Here is a 24310-nt window from a genome sequence, read left to right on the forward strand (position 1 = left end):
CTGATAGTAAACTCTAAGTGAATGTTCTCGTGCAGCAGATTCGGTAGGGGGTAATGAGGAAATGTTGCGTCTTACTTTTGTATGATGAAGATACGTATTGTCTGTATCACAAATCGTCCAGACTGGTTTCTTTTTTTCTTCCGTATAGAGCCATGAGAAACATGTTTCCTGCTGTGGCAAACTCATCCTGATATGCATTAGGGTCTTTGAAAGCCTCAAAAGCAATGCAGTTGAGGGTTGTAGAAGCTTTCCGAAACCTTTCCTTTTCCTGGTTTCAAAAAAAAAATACATTTTTTGTGTTACACAGATTGAAGACTGGTTGACATTTGTGTCAGAAGACCTGTTGTGATAATTAGGATATCAGCATCCTCCACAGGATGGAGGATGTAAATTTATCAAATGTCAGCATTCTAACAGAGAATAAAGTTGTGGAATGTAAAAAGTGGGTTTGCAGAAACCGTTAAAAATTGGCAACTTTCAACTTGCACTTTAGGCCGAACGGTTCGTCTGAAAAAAAAAATAAATAGTGATATTTGTAGAGAATTTTAAGTACTTAAAGAGACCATTTACTAAAAGTTAATAGTTTTTGAGGCATAAGGAAAAAAGCGGGAAAAAGCAGAAATTTTTCGCTTTATTCGCGATTTACTCAATGTTCCGTCACGAAATTTTGTCCGCAAACCTCATATTCGGAATCAGCAGCCCAAAAAAAGAAAGCAGAACTACCTTAAAACTTTCCTAGTCAAAACACAATTTGATTGAATTAATAGAAATTTTACCGGACAGTGACCGGTCAGTGGAAATCATAAATTTTATTGATTTCATGAGAATAGAAAAAAAATTGCGCAACGTTTATTTATTTAACAGCTTTATAGAAACTGACTTCATTTGAGGCAAAACGCAAAAATTTGTTTACGAGAGCTGCACTCTTCTCCTTTAAAACGCATTTTGATTTTTGTTGATGGGACACTGATCAGAAGATATCGAATTTTTACTGTCGAGTTGGTACAAAGTTTGTTTAAAAAATTGATTTCGCGTAACACATTCAAAATCGCCAGCCGCTTCAAGCGTTGTTTCTGAGAGAACGGTTCATTCTACACAAAAATTACTAATAAACATTTTTGTTCAGGATTATCTTAGCTACATTTTTTGCTTGACACATTTTTTTCTACGGCATACAGATTCTTGGTAAATGGATTATTTCGGTTTTTTCCCATATAAGGGGGAGGGGGTTCTGGGAAGCCAGGGGGTAAGAGTGGCAAACTTGTCAGGCAAAATTCAGTTTGTTCTTTTCGTTTTTAGAGATCAAATCTCTGATGACTCGACTATTAGACCGGGCAGTATCGTCGCCCCTGCTAGCGAAATTATTCCGATTCGATTTTTTTGCACAAACTTACTCAAAAAGAGGTCCTTATAGCCCAGTAAATGAACGGGAAATTCGGCGATACTGTGTAATTTTCAGTGGCAACTCCGAATTGCATGAAAATTTGGATTTAGGTTCTACTTACCCTCCACTTCAAAGTTGAAATTATGCCGTTGGTTGCTTTTACTTGGGGGTGACAGTCACCCCTTCTCGGGGGTGAAAAACATACGTTCAAGATAAGACCGGAAATGGATAAATTGACTAATTTTAAGCAACTTTTGTTCTATAGAGTTTTTTACGTAAGTCAATACTTTTCGAGTTATTTGCCATTGAAAATGTTGATTTTTCGACAAAAAAACTACGTTTTCAGACGGTTTTTCGCAAATAACTCAAAAAGTAAATATTTTATCGAAAAAAATATCCTTAGCAAAAGTGTAGCTTATAAAAAACCCAATAAAATGGTGTATCAGTAAAGTCTATCGATCAAATAAAAACAAAGTTGTAGCTCATGAAAAATACGTTCTTATTCGTGTAATTCCAAATCGAATATTTCAAGGTGAAATCACCGAAAAATTAAGCACTTTTTGGGAAAAACCCATTTAAACTTTTTTAAAGTGTTTATAAAAAGCTTTGTTTTAATTGTTAACAAAAGTTTTAGCATTAAAAATAAGCGAGTTACGCTCAAAATAAAGTTGGCCCTCTTTTTTTTTGTAAAAAATCATGAAAATCTCGCCGTGTTTAGCTCCCCAAATGAAATTAATCGCTACCGCTTTACAAACAATTTACTTTACCTATCTATTTTTTATATGATATGTCAGTCTCACCGGTTTAAAGTGTTTATTTTTGAAAGGGTTATAATTGAGAAAGCTTGAATGGGTCACTAATCACGAGTGTATGCAAATTTTGAACAGCCATATCTTAACCAATTTTTGTCTTACGGAGAAACAAAATGAAACTAGCATAATAATATTATACATATTATTTATAATAGCAAAACCTACATTTTTTTACTCTTAAGATTTGTCTTATCACTTATCACAGTTATTTTGAAAAAATGAAATTTTTCAAAAATTTTTAGAAAATTTTTTTTTACTATAAAACCAAAAATGTTTTCTAAAATAAGCACTTTCATAATCAAACTTACAGATCATATAAACAGTACACATACAGTTAAAATAGATGGTAAAGCCAAACGATTAATTTCATTTAGGGTGCTAAATAGAGGGAGGTTTTCACGATTTTTTTTACCAAAAAAAAAGAGGCCAACTTTTTTTTTTTTCAGTGTAACTCGTTTATTTTTGATGCTGTAAACTTTTGTGAAAAACAAATAATAAGCTTTTTTTCGATACTTTAAAAATATTAATAAGGTTTTCTTGAAAAACGCTTCTTTCTTCGGTGATTTCGCGTTGAATTATTGGATTTGGAATTAGACGAATAAGAACGTATTTTTCATGAGCTACAACTTTGCTTCTACTTAATTTGTAGACTTTACTGGTACACCATTTTTTTCGTTTTTTTATAGGCTTCACTTTCGCTACAAATATTTTTTCGATCAAATATATACTTTTTGAGTTATTTGGGAAAAATGGCTGAAAACGTAGTTTTTTTTTTGTCGAAAAATCAACATTTTAAATCGCGAATAACTCGAAAAGTATTGACTTACGTAAAAAACTTTATAGAACAAAAGGTGCTTAAAATAAGTCAATTTATCCATTTCAGGCCTTATTTTAAACACGCGTTTTTCACCCCCCCCCAGGAAGGGGTAAATGTCACCCCCCAAGTAAAAGCAACCAACGGCACAAATTCAACTTTGAAGTGGAGGGTAAGTAAAACCTAAATCCAAATTTTCATGCAATTCGGAGTTGGCCCTGGAAATTACACTCCAAAACGGTCATTTATTGGGCTATTATAACATATCAGGGTGCCGTGGTCGAAAAAATTTTTAAACAATTTTTTTTTAAACAAATTCACAAATAATTTTTTCATTTCAAACATTTTTTTTAGATAAATGGCGTCATTCTGAGCAAAAAAGGTCTCTTGTCATTTTTTTCAAAAATTGATTGTTGTCGAGTTATATGCGATTAAAAATTTGAAAAATGCCAAAATGGCCATATAACTCGATAACAATCAATTTTAGAGAAAAATCACAAGAGACCTTTTTTGCTCAGAATAACTCATATTATCTAAAAAAAATCGTTTGCAATGAAAAAATGATTTTTTGAATTTGTTTAAAAAAAAATTGTTTAAACAATTTTTTGACCACGGCACAGCCGAGCACCCTGTGGATATGTTATAAGGACCTCTTTTTGAGTAAGTTTGTGCAAAAAAATCGAATTGGAATAATTTTGCTAGCGGGGGCGACGATACAGTTGGACTATAGCGCTAATTGTTAATAATTAAAAATAGCAGCTTTGTAATAAAATAATGACAAAAATCTCTTCAGGACCTTGAAGAAGCGGTTTGAAACTTGACTTGGTCACTTTTTGAATTTCATAATAATAATTTTTAATCGAGTTATTAAGCCTTGAATAAGGCCATTTTCGCATTTTTCAAATTTTTAATCGCATATAACTTGACAATCAATTTTAGAGAAAAATGACAAGAGACTTTTTTTGCTCACAATGACCCAACTTATCTAAAAAAATATTGTTCGAAATAAAAAAAATATTTTTGTGAATTTGTTTAAAAAAATTGTTTAAACAATTTTTCGACCACGGCACCGCCCGGCACCCTGTGAGTATGTTATATATAAGGACCTCTTTTTGAGTAAGTTTGTGCAAAAAAATCGAATCGGAATAATTTCGCTAGCGGGGGCGACGATACTGCCCGGTCTATATGACTGTTTTATTTGCGACAGTGGTTATCTATTTGCATAAAAATCTATCGTCTACTTTTTGGCAAAGTTTATTTTTGTATCGTTTAGTGAGGTTGTGTTATTTTTAGTTTTTTTCATCATGGCCGACTAACACAATCCCGTACTTGAACTTCTTATCTCGATTTTCTGTTTATTTTCTCAATAAAATACATATTCTTTTTTAAATAAATGGATCGATTTAATAGATTCTTCGATATCTCCTACAATCAAACAATAATTGATAATATGTGATAATTTTCGTTTAGTGTGTAATTGCGAATATTAATTTTAGTTTAGAAATCAATTTTTGAATGAAAATGTGTGAGGAATACTCGTAATATGGTCTTTTGTTTTGTATATCGAAGGTGTATAAAAAAGTGGAAAAAGGTAGATTTGTTGAAATAAAATTTAGGTTAGGGAATATTTATAGAAAAAAAATGACGTTCGACTCCTTATTGATTATCATTTGGACACTAATGTTCCTAGTGATTTTATATGGATTTTTGATCGGTCTAATTGATAATTTCCACGTTCAAAATGGTTTTCAACTGAAAGGTGGCAATTCTTCCTTTTATTATATGTATAAAATGGTACGTTTTTATTAATTCGTTTTTAGTTTTAACCTTTGCTCGACCCTCAGTGATAACTAACAAAAATACTATTAACAATATTTTGTTTGGTTTTTAGTTTGTTCTATTTAGTAAACAAAAGTTTTCTAACGTACTTATGTGACACAATTTCAACCTACAAAAGGTGACATAATTAATACTTTTATCATATTTATGTAGTTTTGATAAGGACATTCATGAGATTAGATTACAGTTGAGTCTGCGAATCTTTACCCATGCGTCATCATGTAACGCATACGAAATAAGTCGATGATAAGTCGGAAATTGAAATTTACTAAACGCAACAGCAAGTGACAGTAAGTGACTTGCTGTTGCGTTTAGTAAATTTTAATTTCCGACTTATCATCGACTTATTTTGTATGCTTTAAGGGGGGTATGGTTTGAAATCAACATATCAAGCACATTTTTGTGATTTTTTTTCAAAGCTATGGTAGAATTATTTTATTTTTAAATTAAATAATCATATTAAGTACAATTCAAAGAATATTTAAGAAAAAATTCAATCCAAAATATTGAAAAATAAGCCATTGGCGACAAATTTTGGCAGGCAACTCAAAAAAAAATGGATTTTGCGGTGGACATCAGAACTCATCACTGGATCATACGAAACAAAAAATTCAAAAAGATTTAATTAGCTTATGAGTTTCACGAGGTAACAACGTCGAGTTTTTTTATTTTTAATGATTTTTGAATTTTTGGTATCACTCGGAAGTCAAAAATACGAAATTTTTGATAAAAATTTTGTGAAAACCAACATATTTAATATTGTTGAACAAAAAATAAGCACAAAACGAAAAATATCTCGACGTTGTTACCTCACGAAATGTCTAAAGAAAATCTATGCAAAATTTCAGGTAGATCGGTCAAGTAGTTTTTCAGTTACAATGTCCACCGCATTTGAAAAAGCAGTTTTGAGAAAAATGCATTTAAAGTTTTGACAACTGCATCTTCATCTTCTGATTTGTCTGCCAAATCGTAAAGTGATGAACATTGGAATAGGTTTTTTGAATTGCGGAGTAATCTACAAAAGAGAAGGCGAACAGTTGTTTAACGTTTCTCACTACGCTCAAGCGTGCTGGCGCGAAGTCGCGGCAACGCGAGTCGAAGGTAGGGATATTCAACATCCTGTATCTCTGGTAATTTTACTCCGATTATTTTGAAATTTTCAGAGAGTATTCTTGAAAGTATGCACTTTTATTTGAAATAATAAACAAAATTAAATATTTCAAACCATACCCCCCCCCCTTAAATGATGACGTATGGGTAAAGATTCTCGGACTCAACTGTTCGATCTACCTATATCTCCGGGTGAGATTCTAGTATATTACAGATCTAAATCCTTGTAGTCTTCATGGATACTCCTGTTAATCTTCAAGGGATATTTCCAGATGTTTATGGAAATTGTTTTCCTTTGAACAGAAAATATTCTTGTAGACATTTTGTTGAAATACCATTCGTCCTTTTTTATACGTTCTGTCTTAAACTTTTTCGTTGATGTGTCTATAAGGTCTATATAAGTCAAATTCTACAGAAAATTTGGGCTTTTTTATGCCAAAAACATTGATTTTGAATTTTGAGGGCACACTCTAGGGAGCAATTTTTTTTGTTCTGTAGTAAGTATTTAAATCTGAAGGAAAAAATAGTGCCGTCGCCCGGAACGAGGGTAATCATGTCTTTTTGTAAAATTTCAAAATGACGTTCGACTCCTTATTATCATTTGGACACTCATGTTCCTAGTGATTTTATATGGATTTTTGATCGGTCTAATTGATAATTTCCACGTTCAAAATGGTTTTCAACTGAAGGGTGGTAATTCTTCCTTTTATTATATGTATAAAATGGTACGTTTTTATTAAATCGTTTTTAGTTTTAACCTTTGCTCGACCCTCAGTGATAACTAACAAAAATACTACTGGTAAAAGGGGGAGAAGTGTACTTTTGAAGTGTGTAAAATTAATAATTCTTAGCTGAGCGCTTTCGGCTTATAAAGCCATCTTCGGAGCTATGCTACAATAAAAGATCTCTAATGAATAATTGATCTTAGAATTCAAAGTTTAACTTACGTCAAAAAGGTCAAAATACCACTATGAAGAGAGATGGGTTCCATTTATGATATGAAATACTTCTGTTTCTTATGTATTTTTTTATTGGTTGGAAAAAACCTTGTCTGTCTGTTTAAAAAATTGTTCAATATGCTGTTGGTTATTTTTGTATCCAGAAAAGTTAAACATCAAGAACGAGCACAAAGGACTTTCACACGAAAATTACATTATATATAAAACGTTTTATATTGTAGAATATGTTCAAGAGCTCCTACAAACCTATTCAAAAAACAACAATAAAGACCTTAATTATGGAATGCTTTATTATCTCAGTCCGTTTTCCTGGAAAACTTAGTTAGCTTTGAAGTCCCTGAGAAATACTGATTATTTTTCATGTAATATTCCCTATATATAAATTCCATTATTTCTGAGTTGTTGCTACATTTACATTATCTACGCCGAAGTTAAAATAATCTGAAATTGAAAATGGTTATTCATTTTTGATTTTTATTTTTAAAATAATACATTTAGATAAATATTCTCGTTTAATTTGAATAATCTTGAATAATTTATACCATAATAATATAACAAGGTCTACTGTCAACAAATTACTAAAAAGTTTAACGATACTGGTGCAGTGAAATATTTATTAAAACCAAAGCGCCGAAAACCTAAAGCAGCTGAAAACAAATTTATGTTAGAGGTATGTCAATATTTGAGTAGTAGAAAAATTGGAATTTTAGAAAACCTGTAAAAGCGATTACAGCAGATTCTCAAAATGTTGTCTCTTTACTTCAATACAAGAAGCCATGCGATTTTTTAAAACTTTGCGCTACTTTTTGCGGCATCCCTGATTGTTCAATTCTTCGTAACTCTGTGGTAATCCTATCTTTTTCTGAATATTGGCAGGTTTTGTTTTATAAACGATGATTTTTAAGCGACCCCACAGGGAATACTGTATGGAGTAGAAGCGTGGACTCTAAGTGAGGCTATACTTAAACGCTTGACATCCTTTGAAATGTGGGTATACAGACGACTGTTAAAAATAAGCTGGATCGACAGAGTTAGGAATGAGGAGGTCCTTAGACGGCTGAACCAAACAACTTCTTCTTCTTTAAGTACCGTGCCCAAATTTTTAGGCGTGGGTAGCTTCCATAACAATTTGCCGATATCGTTCTCGATCTTGTGCGGCATGTAACAATTGATCTGCTGATAAGCCAGTCCATTGACGAAGGTTTCGGAGCCATGAATATTTCTTTCGACCAATTCCTCTTTTTCCGTCGATCTTTCCATTGAGTATTAACTGTAGCATCCTGTATCTGCTACCTCTCATTATATGCCCCAGATATTCAAGTTTTCTCTTTTTTATCATCTTCATTAAGTCACCTTCGCCTTGACCTACTCTGTTTAAGACTTCTCTGTTTGAAATGCGTTGAACCCAAGATATTCTGAGCATTCTACGATACGACCACATCTCAAAGGCTTCTAATTTGTTCATCATGTTAACCTTCATGATCCAGGTTTCACATCCATATAGTAATACAGGATACACATAACATTTTAGGAACTTGATTCTTAGTTGTAAGTTCAGCTGAGAGTTGCTCAGAATAGATCTAAGTTTCATAAATGCTCCTCTTGCAATTTCTATACGAGTTTTAATTTCTTCATCCGGATTTAGTGTCTCGTTTATCCAACATCCTAGGTATTTAAAATGGTTAACTTTTGTTATTGATTCATCATCGACAATTAGTTGCATAGGGCCGACGTCTTGTTTACTAACCACAAGTAACTTTGTCTTTGTTGCATTTATGTTAAGTCCGTTATTGGAGCATTCTCTAGTGACTCGATCTATAAGGAATTGAAGATCTTCGATATTTTCAGCCATGATCGCGGTGTCGTCTGCATATCTGATGTTGTTAATAGTTTCTCCCCCTTTTCGAACTCCACATTGTCCTTCCAAGGCTTCATTAAAAATTATTTCTGAGTATACGTTAAACAAAGTTGGGGATAACACAGGACCCTGTCTGACACCTCTTTGAATGCAAATTTTGTCTGTTTCTTTGCCGTCTACCAGAATAGAAGCTTCTTGATTCCAATATAGATGTTGTAAAAGTCTCAGATCTTTATCATCTATTCCAATCATTTCTAGATATTCAAACAACCTATCATGTTGAACTCTATCAAACGCCTTCTCAAAATCTATAAAGCAGACGTAAATTGGTTTCTGTACTTCCCATGATCGTTGAAGTAATGTTAACATTGAGAACAAAGCTTCCCTTGTTCCCAATCCTTCTCTGAAACCGAATTGTTTGTTTCCCATTGTCTCTTCACATTTCTGCTTGATTCTATTAAGAATTATCTTAAGAAGTAGCTTGAGAGAGTGGCTCATGAGACTATTTAGTCTAAAGTCTTTACATGATGATGTATTAGGTTTTTTTGGGAGTGGAATAAATGTAGACTCTAACCATATCTGTGGCATCGTGCCAGTCTCGTATATATGGTTATAAATGTTTGTTAGTTGTGAGATATTGTCGTCATCCAGAAGTTTGAGCCAGTCTGATGGTATTTGGTCAGGGCCTGGAGATTTCCCATTTTTGTTCTGTTTGATGGCTTTCTCTACTTCCGCTTTTAAAATACTAGGACCAGTAGGATATGTATACTTTGTGGTGTTAAGTGGTGGCCTCGTATCCAAGAAGAACTCTTTTATATAGTTAGTCCATTCCTCCTTTTTTTCATCCAAGTTGAGAATTATTTTACCTTTGGAGTTTCTCATAAAGTGAGGAGTTCTTTTTTCTGAGTGTAGGTAATTTCTTTAAGTTTTTTATGTATATTAAACTCGTCATGTTTTCTTTGTGGTTCTTCCATTTCACGACATCTTTGTTCCATCCAGTCCTCTTTTGCTCGCTTAACCTCGTATCTTATTTGTCGATATACTCTCTATACCGAATCTCGTCTTTGTTTTTCCAATTTCTTCTTTGTTGAATAAGGTCTAGTATTTTATCGGTCAACCAAACAACACAACTGGTCAATATAATAAAGAGGCGCAAGCCCCTTAATACTATTATGAGACACCCTGAAAATATGATCTTTTCATCCGATCATTCAGGAAAAGATCCAAGGCAAACGTGGTCCTAGAAGAAGAAGAATATCATGGCTGAAAAATATAAGGCAATGGTATGGAAAATCGACTACATCGTTATTCAGAGCTGCTGTCAATAAAGTCACGATAGCGAATATGGTAGCCAACATGAAATTCAACGATCAATAACGGTCATGGAACTAGAAGAAGAAGAAGACAGGAAATAGTCTAAAGGATTCATGTTAGGTGATCTCGGGGGCCATTATATGTCTCCCAATCCATCTTCATTATTTAGGTATTGCCACCACACGCGAATAGTGAGGTGGAGCACCATCTTGTTGCAGCCAAATCATGCCGTTTGTGATATTGTTATAGTCTAAAAGTTTCGAATAATCGAAAAAGTAATTGAAAATAGTTACTTGGATTTAGAGATAACCGAGCAAACTCAGGTATAATCTTGTTTTCCAATAAATCTAAATACACCAGACCATTTAAGTTCCCTTAATGAAAAAGTTTTCCTCAACAGATTTGAAATATTACATAAAAAATTGGCCCATTATACGTTTGTACGATTATATCCGTTCCTTTAAGGTTGATTCAGACAGTCACGTCACAGTCAGAGACGGTACAGTCAAGATTGCTCCTGTGGTTTTCCAATGAGGTAATTCCCACGCCCATACACCAATGAGGTACCGTATAGTCACAGTCACTGCCCATACGGTTGCTCCACCAGCGATCAAGATTGTGACTTGATCTTGAACTGAACCGGACTGCCAGGGTGGTGTGAATTGTGAATATGACACAGTCAGTCAGCCATCTGTTTGTTGTACCATCGTTTCGTCACTTGTTTCGTCGCTTTTGTTAAAAATTGAGGATGAAACATTAATTAAGTGCGTTCGTGAAGAAAGATTACTCTATGATTGGTCGCAGCTGATTCTCAACGAAAATTAAAAACGTGGCAGGAAACCACTGTTTATTTACATACCACAAGAAATTATGTTCTACTATAGAAGAAATTATATTCAAGACTAAGTATATCTAATAGAAATATTTTTGAATGTTTCTTAAAATATCAAACGGCACACAAAAATAAGTACCTATACTAAATTCACAATCAAGATGCACTAGAAACAAACAAACCAAGACACTTCAATGTTACGAGAAGCACTCCCAAATCATGATTTGCAATGTATATACATTGTATAAATCCCAAATCATGATTTACAAAGTTTATAAATTGTAAATTATGATTTGGGAGTTATCCTGGTAACATTGAAGTGTGTTTGTTTGTTTATTTCTAGTACATTTTGATTGTGATGTTAGTATAAGCATTTCAGTCAGACAATATGAAAATTGTGCATTTTAATCCTATAAAAGACATGACTGCCATTCACATACTGTCGTTATATGGTTCGTTCTCATTGTCTCAGAAAAATGCAAGAATGGAGTTCATATACACTAAGAACTATAACCTTGCATCTTGATAGATCTGAATGGTGAAGTAGACTGACGGTGGTCTGCCCGGACTGTGTGTGTGAATGGATTGTTCCTTGACTTGATGGTGATTTGACTGTGATCTGATCGTACTTGACTGTTGGTCTGAATTAACCTCTATTCTCCTAGTGACTTGTTTTGACTATGTGAATTTTTATCTAAAATGTTGTAACCATGATATGCATAAGATCTGTGTGTGGTGTGTTATAGAATGTCGTACCCTAAATAAGCTTCAGTGTTGTCCTGTTTGAATTGATCAAACCTCAATGCTCTTGTTTACGGTTGGTCATATTAGAAAATGCATGCGTATATATTCTAGTTAACATATTGTATATTGAAATGCACCTATTATTTATTTTGTAGGATCTGTCGACATCTCCAAAAGTAACAAGAACAGCAATCTCTCCATCCAATTCCATAGCGAATAGCCTTAACTCGAATTCCTTATCGCGTCGCTCAAGCGAAAGAGAGAACCACCGTATCCGAGATTATTCGGATGATGATAGTAGTGGTGAGCGGGTTCTTAACAGTTACGCCACCATCAGATCTTCAGAGTGCACCCCCCAAAAAAGCTTGGGCCTCAATGGGCTGAAAAACATCGGAAATACGTGTTTTATGAATAGTGTACTCCAATGTCTGTCGAACACCAGGTGGTTGTTGGAGTATTTAAAGAAAGACGGATACATCAAGGACATCAATACGAGCATATCTAGCATGAAAGGAGCTCTCATAAAAGGTAGGTAATAAAATACACATTTAAATTGAGATTTACTATTAATAATAAATAAATAAGCCACAATTTAACTTAAAAAATGATTTTATTGACGTTTCGACTCCCACCCCGGACGTCGTTATCAAGATACAAAATATTACTAAATTAAACAAAAATGTTGTTTAGTAAAAAAATTCTTCTAATAATTTAATTTAATCTGACTCAGTCATATCGGCAATTCAGACATATATTATACAGTTTAAAGTAGAAGACTTTAAAATGATATTGCCAATATTTATGAGTTGCATTTCTGAAAGATTCAATTACATGAAATCAACTTTAACTTAAGAATATCCGTCACAAAAAAAAACATAGCATGTGATGTGTCTTTAAAAAGACAACCGCATTCAATTGTGACAGTAAAATTGTTTTATTAAAAAAAAATGATTATCCTTTTTCGTTTATAAATAAGGAATTGTCAAGATTGGATCGAATGGAACATAACAACTGAGAACGGAATCCTATAAAATTCACAAGAAATAATACGAGGAAAATATCAATATGTACTATATAAAAGGACTATCCGAGAAACTTAATACAATAGGAAATAAATTCAACATTTCAACAGCATTCAAGACAACAAACACATTGAGATCTATTTTATCTAAAACTAAACCTAACAATGAACAAGAAAGAACAAAGAATTGTATTTATAAAATACCTTGTGAATGCGAATAATTTTATTTAGGTGAAACATCAAGACCATTCAACGTTAGAATAAGTGAACATCAGTCTTATATTAATAATAGAGAACTTAATAGATCTCAAATATGTCAACACGCATGGGACAATGAACATAGAGTTCAGTGAAAGATTCAAGTATAGTCCTGAAAGAAGCAGATAGTAAAAAGAGAAAAATCAAAGAAGCAGCTCTAATGGCAGCTAATCTGGAAAGCTCAACGTAGGTGGCGCTCGTGTAGTTGGAGGTCACGTCAACTTACGTCAACATTCAAATCAATCTGTTTCTAAGTGAATATTGCTAATATTGCATACAGTCCTGTCGCCAGGGGGGTACAACGGCCTCCTTAATTCAGATGGACTTACCCAAGTTTTTTTTATATATTTTGACCCGTAGAATACGAATTTTTTGGGTAACAGTTGATCCGGATGTCGATAAGATTGTTATAGACAAAGAACTTGAGGAATTACATAACAGCGATTTCTCGCAAAACAAAACATATTTTTGTATTTTTTGGGTCATTTTAAGCAAAAAATATTCCTACAAGTTTCTTCGTAGAATGCATAGTTTTCGAGATAACCGCGGTTGAACTTCCAAAAAATCGAAAAATGGCAATTTTTGAACCCGAATAACTTTTGATTAAAAAATAAAATAGCAATTCTGCTTACCGCATTTGAAAGTTTAAGTCAAATTATATCGGTTTTGATTATTTGCATTGCTAAAAATTAATTTTTTTATTGTTAAACTAATCTATAAACACATAGTGTTTCCCGTGCCTAATACATGCGTTTTAACGGATGCTACGTAGAAATTGCCTCGCTTGCACTCGTAGCTACTCTACCTACATTTCGATTTTAAATGAGAAATCATTGAAAACATCACTCACATACTAGGTGTTTATAGCTTTGTTTAACAATAAAATAATAAATTTCTTGCAATGCAAATAATCAAAACCGATATAATTTGACTTAAACTTTCAAATACGGTAAGCAGAATTGCCACTTTATTTTTTAATCAAAAGTTATTCGGGTTCAAAAATTACAATTTTTCGATTTTTTGAAAGTTCAACCGCGGTTATCTCGAAAACTATGCATTCTACGAAAAAACTTGTAGGAATATTTTTTGCTTAAAATGGCCCAAAAAATACAAAAAGATGTTTTGTTTTGCGAGAAATCGCTGTTATGTAATTCCTCAAGTTCTTTGTCTATAACAATCTTATCCACATCCGGATCAACTGTTACCCAAAAAATTCGTATTCTGCGGGTGAAAATATATAAAAAAAACTTGGGTAAGTCCATCTGAATTAAGGAGGCCGTTGTACCCCCCCTGGCGACAGGACTAATATTTGTTTCGCTGTGTGAATAAAATTTGAGAAAATTAAATGCCTCAATGTTGTGCTGTGCATTTGTGCTTATCGAGAACATCAGGACCCAGGTTTTCCAAAGATATTCTGATGAGAAAAAAGCGGATTTTAACAATAAGAAGGGATAAATATGTACCGACAATAAGTGCACGTGTCTGCAATAAACATTTTGTTGAAGCAGATTACGTATTGCCCCTAGATTCGACTGTAAAAAATAGAATACTTCACTATAAAACTCAGATCAAAATGTATTATAAACGCACGAATTAAGATATGCAATTTTATATACATTCACACTGTTGCCACATCTACAATCGCTTTTTATGGAGCGAAAATATAAAAAAATTATATCTGAAATAATAGTATAGAAAAATGTGAAATAATACAAAATGTAATTTTTAAATAATTCTCAAGTTTTCAATATTTTTTAGTGACTAAAACATACCTGACCAAACATAATCTAGCGTAATCGAAAATAATATAAACAAGTTAATAACTGAAAATTTAAGTTACACATTACTTTTAAAATATGCTTTAAAATGACTAAACCATAACCTGATCAAACCTAACCTAATCCAAAATAATATAAACAAGTTAATAACTGAAAATTAAAGTGACCTATTACCATTCAAATATTCTTTAGTGACTAAAACATAACCTGATTAAACCTAACCCTAAATTTTTCTAATTTCAACTTAAATTTAAGGTCGCCTTTCTCCTAGACAAACACCCAAATAAATATACTTAATTAAATTAACACATACATATTCTATATTTCCATAAAGAATTATATATTTTTTTTTAAATTAAGGCAACATTGCAGAAATAACTGCGCTCAACCCATGCTTAAACCAAATTTACACCAAATGCGCAACTGTCATGGCGGCCATATTTTGAAAATAGGTGAAAATATCACATTTTTAAATGAGATAAACACAAAAATTAATGCTCAGCGCACTCATTTGTGAATTTTAAATTGATAAAAAAGTCAGGCAGATATCATATACACAGTTGTCAGACTCATGGGAGGAGTGAGTCAATACCAAATAAAAAAATTTCGCTGTGTTTATCATTCGATAGGGGCTTCTTTTTTTTTCCAGTAACTCTCACATTCCTTCTCCTCAATTCGTTTTTCAACGCACAAACAGTCTTTAAGATCCGTATTTTTCGGCCATCATTTATTATTTATTAAATCGTAAACAAAAACTCCATATACAAACTTCACGAATTGTCAAAACGTTGACCCCCAACTAACTAGCGCCGCCAAGCGGGAGCAACGGCGTACATAGCTGCCATTATGCTAAATGAAACCAATTGTGTCGCAATTACTCGGCAAAATGCAGTAGGATGTGGTTACCCATACTAAAAGAGGAAGTCAATAGAAAGAAAATACCACGAAAAATCTGAAGAAATGTGGGTAATGTGAACTTCAAAGCGTCAAATGGATGGTTCTGAAGAAAAAATTGTTGGGGAAATACATGGATAATGGAAGGCTAGATTTGGCTAGAATCAAGAGGAAAATGATACAATCATTGATATTAGGAAAAATATTACATTCCTGTCATATATTTATAAGATGTAAAATATTACATCAGCTTTACAAATAGTCCATGTTTCCGACCCGTAGGTCATCACTGGTTGGATCAGTATCTTATATATTGTTAGTTTCATTTTTTAGGTTAAATTTCTGTTCTTTAAATGTTTAACTAATCTAAAGTTCGCTAGTAAGATCTTATAGATAGTCCTCCTATTGTATGAATCAGCATCTCACCCAGCTGCTACGTGGAAAAGAAGACATGTCAAAGATTTCTGAAAAATCGTCTTGTGTTTGCAGTCCACCTCACTCATTTTCGCTTTACAAGTTTCATTGTTTTGTAGGGGATTTTAATGTTTTTAATCTATTCCTTTAATGTGTTAGTATTATTATTAGTATTTGACGAAAGTACTGTTTCCAGCATTTGCGGAAGTGATTAAGGAATTGTGGTCAGAAGATGCATCCGATAGAGTAGTAAACACCGCTTCATTGAAGGGGCAAATACAACGATTTGCTCCTCGATTTATGGGTTATGCGCAACAGGATGCGCAGGAGTTTCTACGCTACTTATTGGAAGGTCTACATGAAGACGTGAATAGAGTTCAAGAGAAGCCAAAGCCTATATTAACAGAAATCGATGAAAAATTAAGGTTGGTATTTTTTTATTGCTAGTATGATTCTATGCATCTCTACATTTTTTATATTTGTGTTTAGTATTATACTTTCTGAATGTCTATTCTATCAACCCAAAAATTACTTATTATTTATTAATAAAGGCGAATAGTGGAATATCATATTCCAAGTAATCAGGATATAAATATATAGTATGGTATAACTAGACCCAAACCCAGACATCCAAAGTGAAAGTTATCCTCCAACACCAAATTGTTCTATATGGTCCACATAATGTTCAGAAAAAAGTCACACCATTTTGAGCGTCGGGTTGGGGGGGGGGGGGGGGAAGAGGGGGGAGAAATCGGTAAATTCGTAGTTTTTTACGTTTTTCGTCAACATTTCTAAAACTATGCAGTTTAGCATGAACAACCTTCTATACAAAAATATTCTACATAAAATTTGAAATAAAAAAGGACCTATGCATAATCCTTCTAAACGGTTCCAAAGTTACGGAGATAGTATGTTATAATTGGTCCAAAAAAAGGCCTAACCCAGACATCCAAAGTAAAAGTTTTCCTCCAACACAAAATTGTTCTATATGGTCCACATATTGTTCAGTAAAAAGTTACACTAATTTGAGCGTCCGGATGGGGGGGGGGGGGAGATGAGGGAGAAGTAGGTAAATTAGGTCAATATTTCTAAAACTATGCTTTAGCGTAAATTATGTTCTATACTCAAATTATCTACATAAAATTTAAAACAAAAAAGGTCCAATACATAATTGTTATAAAATCAACGGTTTCAGAGTTACGGAGGGTGAAAAGTGGAGGTTTTCGATACTTTTTAGATGTTTTGGGCAATTTATAATATTATTACTGATGAAAGAAATTTTTTTGTAAATAAAATTTGCTATTTCAGTGGCCGATGGTATGTTAGTGATAAGCCCTTGAAGAAACGTCAACCTCACCACCCAAAATCATCATCAGTTGCCCAAATAATTTAAAAAGTATCGAAAACCTCCACTTTTCACCCTCCGTAACTCTTGAACCGTTGATTTTATAACAATTATGTATAGGACATTTTTTGTTTTAAATTTGATGTAGAACATTTTTTTATAGAACATTGTTTACGCTAAAGCATAGTTTTAGAACTATTGACGAAAAACGTAAAAAAACTACTAATTTACCCACTTCTCTCCCTTCTTTCCCTCAAACCGGACGCTCAAAGTGATGTCACTTTTTACTGAACAATATTTGGACCATATAGAACAATTTGGTGTTGGAGGAAAATTTTTACTCTGGATGTCTGGGTTAGGCGTTTTTTGGATAAATTACACTATACTACCTCTGTAACTTTGGAACCGTTCATTTTCGAAGGATTATGCATAGGACCTTTTTTATTTCAAATTTAATGTAGAACATTTTTGTATAGAAGGTGGTTCATGCTAAATCGCATAGTTTTAAAATATTGACGAAAAACGTAAAAAACTACGAATTTACCGATTTCTCCCCCCTCTCCCCCCCAAACCTGACGCTCAAAATGGTGTGACTTTTTTCTGAACATTATGTGAACTATATAGAACAATTTGGTGTTGGAGGATAACTTTCGCTTTGGATGTCTGGGTTATGCCATTATTTGGATCAATTTTATCATACTAATAGAGACGAAATCCAAAAGAGCAAGTGCAGTGCCTTATATTAGTTTATTTTACATATACTTCATGACTTGTGAAATTATTTAAAATGGGCCACATACAGTCCAGTCAGGTTTGATTTTAAATAACCTTGTTTATGAATTTTATTTCGTTACTGGCAAATAAGTCTCCTACATAAAGGGTAACCAAATTTGTGTTTAAAAAAAAGCAAGCAATTGTAAAACCACCCAAAAGAGGAAAGGATTATTCAAGACCTGTTCTAATTATGATTTTTTTTTCGATGGCTCTCTATAATTCAATATATTTACATATATTTTGCTTTTCAGTGATAATGAAAAAGCGCAAGAATCGTGGACAAGATATTTAAGAATGGATAACTCAAGAATAGTGGATCATTTTGTAGGTCAGCTTAAGTCAACACTGAAATGCACACACTGCGGGCACTGTTCAGTAACGTTCGATCCATTTTGGGATCTTTCTCTTCCTATACCACAGCGAACGGGTCAGTTGAGACTTTCCCAATGTCTCGATTCGTTCACTCGAGAAGAAACTTTGGATGGCGATGAAAAACCGACGTGTTCAAAATGTAAAGAAAGACGACGCTGCACTAAATCCTTCTCCATACACAAATTTCCAAAAATATTGGTCATTCACCTGAAGAGGTTCTCTCCGACAGAGAGATTTAGAGGCAAATTAAATGTAACAGTAGATTTTCCAATGGAGGGACTAGACATGAGTCAATATGCAGCAGACAACGTTTCTCCTTGTAGGTACAATTTATATGCGATATCGAATCACAGCGGCACCACGTATAGCGGGCACTACACAGCCTATTGCCGACATCCCTACACGGGGCACTGGCACGAATACAATGACTCGAGGTAAGTTTTATTAACATATTCTTTTTCCTATAATTTTTTTTAAATTATATTAATAACTCCCTAGATAAAACCTTCATCTTCCTCAGTTTTTCCCATTTCAGGGGTAAGTCCTCTTCCACACAGTCCTTCCATCTTTTCTTCGGTTTTCCTTAATCCCTCTTTCCATCAACTTCTAACGGCTCTAACTAAACCATTGCAGTCTTTGTTCTTGAATCTTTTTGGAGTCTGTAGTCACCCCGGCTCTTTCCCATATCAAATTGATGCTGTATCCCACATCCTGCCCCTTCGAGAATTACCCAGCATCCATCATAACGGTTTATGTGCAAATATAAATTTATTATTAATTTATATTTTTATATATTAATTTCAAGGAGATGGACTAAGCCCCCACTTGTTTATAATAGTCATGGATACTTTAATAAAAAATACCAAAGATCAAATGAGAAACCTTCAATATACAGGGTGAGGCAAATAAATGGCCTATTAGAGATATCTCGAGAACTAAAGGTAACAGAATCATGAAAATTGGAATAAAGGGGTTTTGAAGGATGATCTATTAAATGAAAAAATTTTCATCTCTTTGCAACTTCCGGTTATACCGGAAGTTGCTTATAACTTCATTTTTTTAAATGGGACACCCTGTATATTTTTACATTTTTGAATTCCCTTCGATGTCTTCTTTCTTAAAATATGAGGTTTTGTAATATTATACAGGGTATTTTAAAAGATAATTACGTTTTTTTATTAATTTCGTAGCAAAATTAACACCCTGTAGAATTGTAGTAGTTTGACATCTAAAACTCTACTTACGTTCAAATGATTTTTAATATACTCTACTACTGTTGAGAATCATTAGTATAGCTAAATTTTTAATTTTAGTATACAGGGTTGGTCGAAACTCGGAATGAGTATTTTCTGAGGTTTCTTAAATGGAACACCCTGTATTTTAGTATTGTAATGAAATGATATTTTATGGTACTTTTTTTATTTCTTAAGCATTCCGTATACCTAACTGCTTTAATTTGTGCTTAATTGTTAATCGCACCAACAATCTTAACTACATAGGTATTTTGATAGATAAACCATTATTGGTAATTTTAAGGACCAGTCTGGATTAATATGTATATATTTCTGAAAAATTATTTGGGGTTGAGTATTTTCACGGCCAACCTAATAAAATTTTACGTATTTTTTGGTGCAATTAATGTTTAGCTTGAATCACCAATAACTCACAAATTAAAGCAGTTAGGTATAGGGAATGCTTAAGAAATAAAAAAGTACCATAAAATATCATTTCATTACAATACTAAAATACAGGGTGTTCCATTTAAGAAAACTCAAGAAATACTCATTCTGAGTTTCGACCAACCCTGTATACTAAAATTAAAAATTTAGTTATACTAATGATTCTTAACAATAGTAGAGTATATTAAAAATCATTTGAACGTAAGTAGAGTTTTAGATGTCAAACTACTACAATTCTACAGGGTGTTAATTTTGCTACGAAATTAATAAAAAAACGTAATTATCTTTTAAAATACCCTGTATAATATTACAAAACCTCATATTTTAAGAAAGAAGACATCGAAGAGAATCCAAAAATGTAAAAATATACAGGGTGTCCCATTTAAAAAAACGAAGTTATAAGCAACTTCCGGTATAACCGGAAGTTGCAAAGAGATAAAAATATTTTCATTTAATAGATCATCCTTCAAAACCCCTTTATTCCAATTTTCATGATTCTGTTGCCTTTAGTTCTCGAAATATTTCTAATAGGCCAGTTATCTGCCTCGCCCTATATAGTAGGACATAAAAACTTAAATGCAATAAATATCAACTCCCTTCTATACGCTGATGATATTGTTTTAATCACAGACACAGTAGAGAAAATTCAGAAACTAACAGGTATTTGGCAAAAAGAGATACAGAATTTAAAAATGGAAATGAATCTCAACAAAACACAACTTATGATAATAAATTAAGATGATAAAAAAGAAAGGAATACTAATATAATCGTAAGGGAACAAGTAATAGAACACGTATACCCTGTTTCACGAACATACGCCTGTCTTGGATTATCGCGACAACGAATATTTTACTGTGCAAATTATGAAGAACGAAAGTAAATTGCAAAATACATTGTTGTTTATTGGAACAATTATTAGAGCCATTTATTTTCGCACTTCTTATGTTGCACACTAAAATATTCGTTGTCGCGATAATCCAAGGCAGGCGTATATTCGTGGAATAGCCCATATCTACTTTTGAATATTTGGGAAATATAATAACAGATGATGGGAACACAGACTTGGCAATAAGTAATAAACTGAAGAAGGCAACTACCGTGTATTACTCTTTAAATAGTACAATTTTTGGAAAGTCAGAAATAAATAACAAAACTAAACTCCAGAGTATATAACACCATAGTAAACCCGATAATGACATATGGGGCGGAAACATGGATTGTGCAAAAGAAACATGAATCAATGATAAACGCGACCGAGATGAAATACATGAGAAGAATAGCTGGAGTTACGAAGTTTGATAGATTCAGAAATGAAGATATAAGAAGAGAGCTGGAACAAGAACCGATAATAAGGAAGATCGAAAACAAACAATTAAGCTGGTTTGGACACATACAACGAATGGAGCAAAAGAGACTTACAAAGAAGGTACATGAAGCGAAAATTGGAAACAAAAGAAAAAAGGGAAGGCCGAGGAAGACATGGATGGACCATATTCAGGACACATGAGTATGAGGGATGTGAAGAACCTGGCCACCAATAGAAGCGTTTGGAAGAAACGGATAAAAGGCGGAACCCAACAACCGACGCCCTGAAGGGCACTAAGGATTATGAGAAAGAAGAAGAAGATATATTAATTCAGAATTACCCAGCTTTCACCTTCTTTTCCCGAATCTTCACAGACCTCACCACACCCTTGTTTATCTTTCCTTTCAGCCCTTCCCCGATTTTTAAACCAACCAACCTGTGTTACGTGGGCAATTTCTGGATCTATTGTCCCATTTTCCGTTATGTAGGATCCAATATATTTAAATTCCCCTATTCTTCCTAGTTTTCCTCCAAGCAATTATATGTGCCCAACCATTCACGTTCCTCCCAACCACATATTTTCCGTTTTCGACTGGTTAATTTTAAATCCTGCCTCGTTCAACAGTCCTCTAACTCTACAACTTTTATTTGCTCTCCTTTACTAACACGATATCATCAGCAAAGAGCATTGACCAAGGAGCCTTCTCCTTTACCTCCTCTGTCAGTATATCCATAAAAAGATTACACATGTAGGGACTCGGTGAAAAGCCTTGATGCAAACCAACCGTCACTGGAAAACTTTCGATCAATCCGACTCAAGTCCTTACTTTGGTGAACCGTCTTTAAACATATCCATTTCGACATACAGTAGGAAAAATGAAAAAATAACGAACATATAAAACACGCTGTATTTTCCTGTCACCGTGTCACACAAAAAATTGGCTAGCGCAAGTACATGTAATAAATTGTTACATGTACTTGCACTGGACAATTTTCTTTGTGACAAGGTGACAGTTGGTGTTGACGCCAACACCATATATAGGCCATATATAGGCGAGTGCTCACATACGGCTGTGAATCATGGATACTTACTAGAAAACTAAAAAGCAAGATACAAGCCCTAGAAATGAAGTATTTACGAAGAGTTAGAGGAGTGACAATGAGAGATAGAATAAGAAGCACAGATATACGCACAGATCTTAAGACGAAATCTGTACTTGAGTATATTGAAGAAAAACAACTAAGTTGGTGGGGACACATGAAAAGAATGAAAGACAACATACCGGTGAAGAAAATATGGGGAGCCAGGATACAAAAGAAAAGAAGTAGAGGAAGACCTAGAGAAGATTGGGATACAGTAGTCGCTAAAATCATCCAAAGGAAGGGGAAAACAATATCAGAAGCAAGCTGATTAGCATACAATAAGAAACAATGGTCAACATTTGTACACACGTGAAAGGATGTGCCAGTCCCGACACTGAAAAGTAAAAGGGACTCAAAAGACTATATATATATATATATACAAGGTGACAGGAAAATACAGCGTGTTTTATATGTTCGTTCATGGGTATTCATTCATTTTTCCGACTGTACATATTACATATTTCTCAGGAACCCATTTCTCTCTCATTAGTGATGTTGAAAAAGTAACTATTCGTTACAAAGTACTCGTTACTTACGAATACCGAAAGTAACGATTACTATACAGAGAGGCAAATCATTACTTTGATTACTCTGATCACTTCGTTATGTCGTACCAATCGTATCAGAGCGAGTAACGACTATTGTATCTACTTTGATTACTTTGACTACTCTGATTACTTCGTACCAATCGTATTAGAGCGAGTAACGACTATTGTATCTACTTTGATTACTCTGATTACTTCGTTACTTCGTACCAATCGTATCAGAGTGAGTAACGACTACGACTATTGTAGTTGTTATACCGGAATACCTATACAAAATACCTACCTACTGAGAAATACGATTCTCGATATTATTACCAGTACTCAAATACAAAAGTAATCATAGTAATCAAATCATTTTTATCCTTTTAACAGATCAGTGAAGGCGGTTATATCGAAATACCTATACAAGATACCTACCTACTGAAAAATACGATTCTCAATATGATTACCGGTACTCAAATACAAAAGTAACAAAAGTAATCATAGTAATCAAAGTAACGAATACTGTAAATAATTACTTTATACAAAAGTAACGATTTGTAACGAATACTCGAAAGTAACTACAATCAACATCACTATCTCTCATACGTCTCCATACCTCTTGTCTAGAAACTGTGTCGAACGCCTTATCAAGATCTATAAATACCAAATCTAGTTCTCTTTTCTTCTCGAAATATTTCTCTATCAACTGTCTTAAAGCAAACTCATCCTTCCTGGCATAAAACGAAACTGTTCTACTATCGACGTCTCTCCTTAACTTTCGCTCTACAGTTCTCTCCCAAATTGTGCGATATTAACTTTATCCCTCTCTAGTTCTTACAGTCCTGAATTTATCTTTCTATAATTTTTGGGCATCCTTTCTTCCTCATTTATCCTACTCATCATTTGCCACAAAATATCAACCTCTTCCTCTCCAAGAGCCTTCCATACCTCCGTAGGTATTCCATCGGATCCTACTGCCTTACCATTCTTTATCCTATTTAACGCCTTGACATCTCCATCATCTCTAGCTATCCCCGGTATTACATTCTCATTTTTGATCCCGCATCTTCTGTTTCGCCTCTGGTGTTCTCCGTTCAGAAACTTTCCAGTAAGTACTCATACCATCTTTGCT

At 33.6% G+C, this 24310-nt stretch overlaps 1 protein-coding gene across 4 annotated transcripts in view; it reads left to right on the forward strand.

Annotated features, from left to right (window-relative positions):
* Nucleotides 1-24310, forward strand: part of LOC114326018 (ubiquitin carboxyl-terminal hydrolase 2) — an 82952-nt gene that overhangs the window by 54575 nt on the left and 4067 nt on the right. For all 4 annotated transcript variants that reach the window (XM_028274204.2, XM_028274206.2, XM_028274207.2 and 1 more), the window contains 3 exons: nt 11822-12194; nt 16228-16456; nt 18402-18956. In XM_028274204.2, the coding sequence (XP_028130005.1) occupies nt 11822-12194; nt 16228-16456; nt 18402-18956 (1157 nt within the window). The remainder of the gene's footprint in view (nt 1-11821; nt 12195-16227; nt 16457-18401; nt 18957-24310) is intronic.

The sequence above is a fragment of the Diabrotica virgifera genome, chromosome 3 (genome assembly GCF_917563875.1).
Source record: "Diabrotica virgifera virgifera chromosome 3, PGI_DIABVI_V3a".
NCBI lineage: Eukaryota > Metazoa > Arthropoda > Insecta > Coleoptera > Chrysomelidae > Diabrotica > Diabrotica virgifera.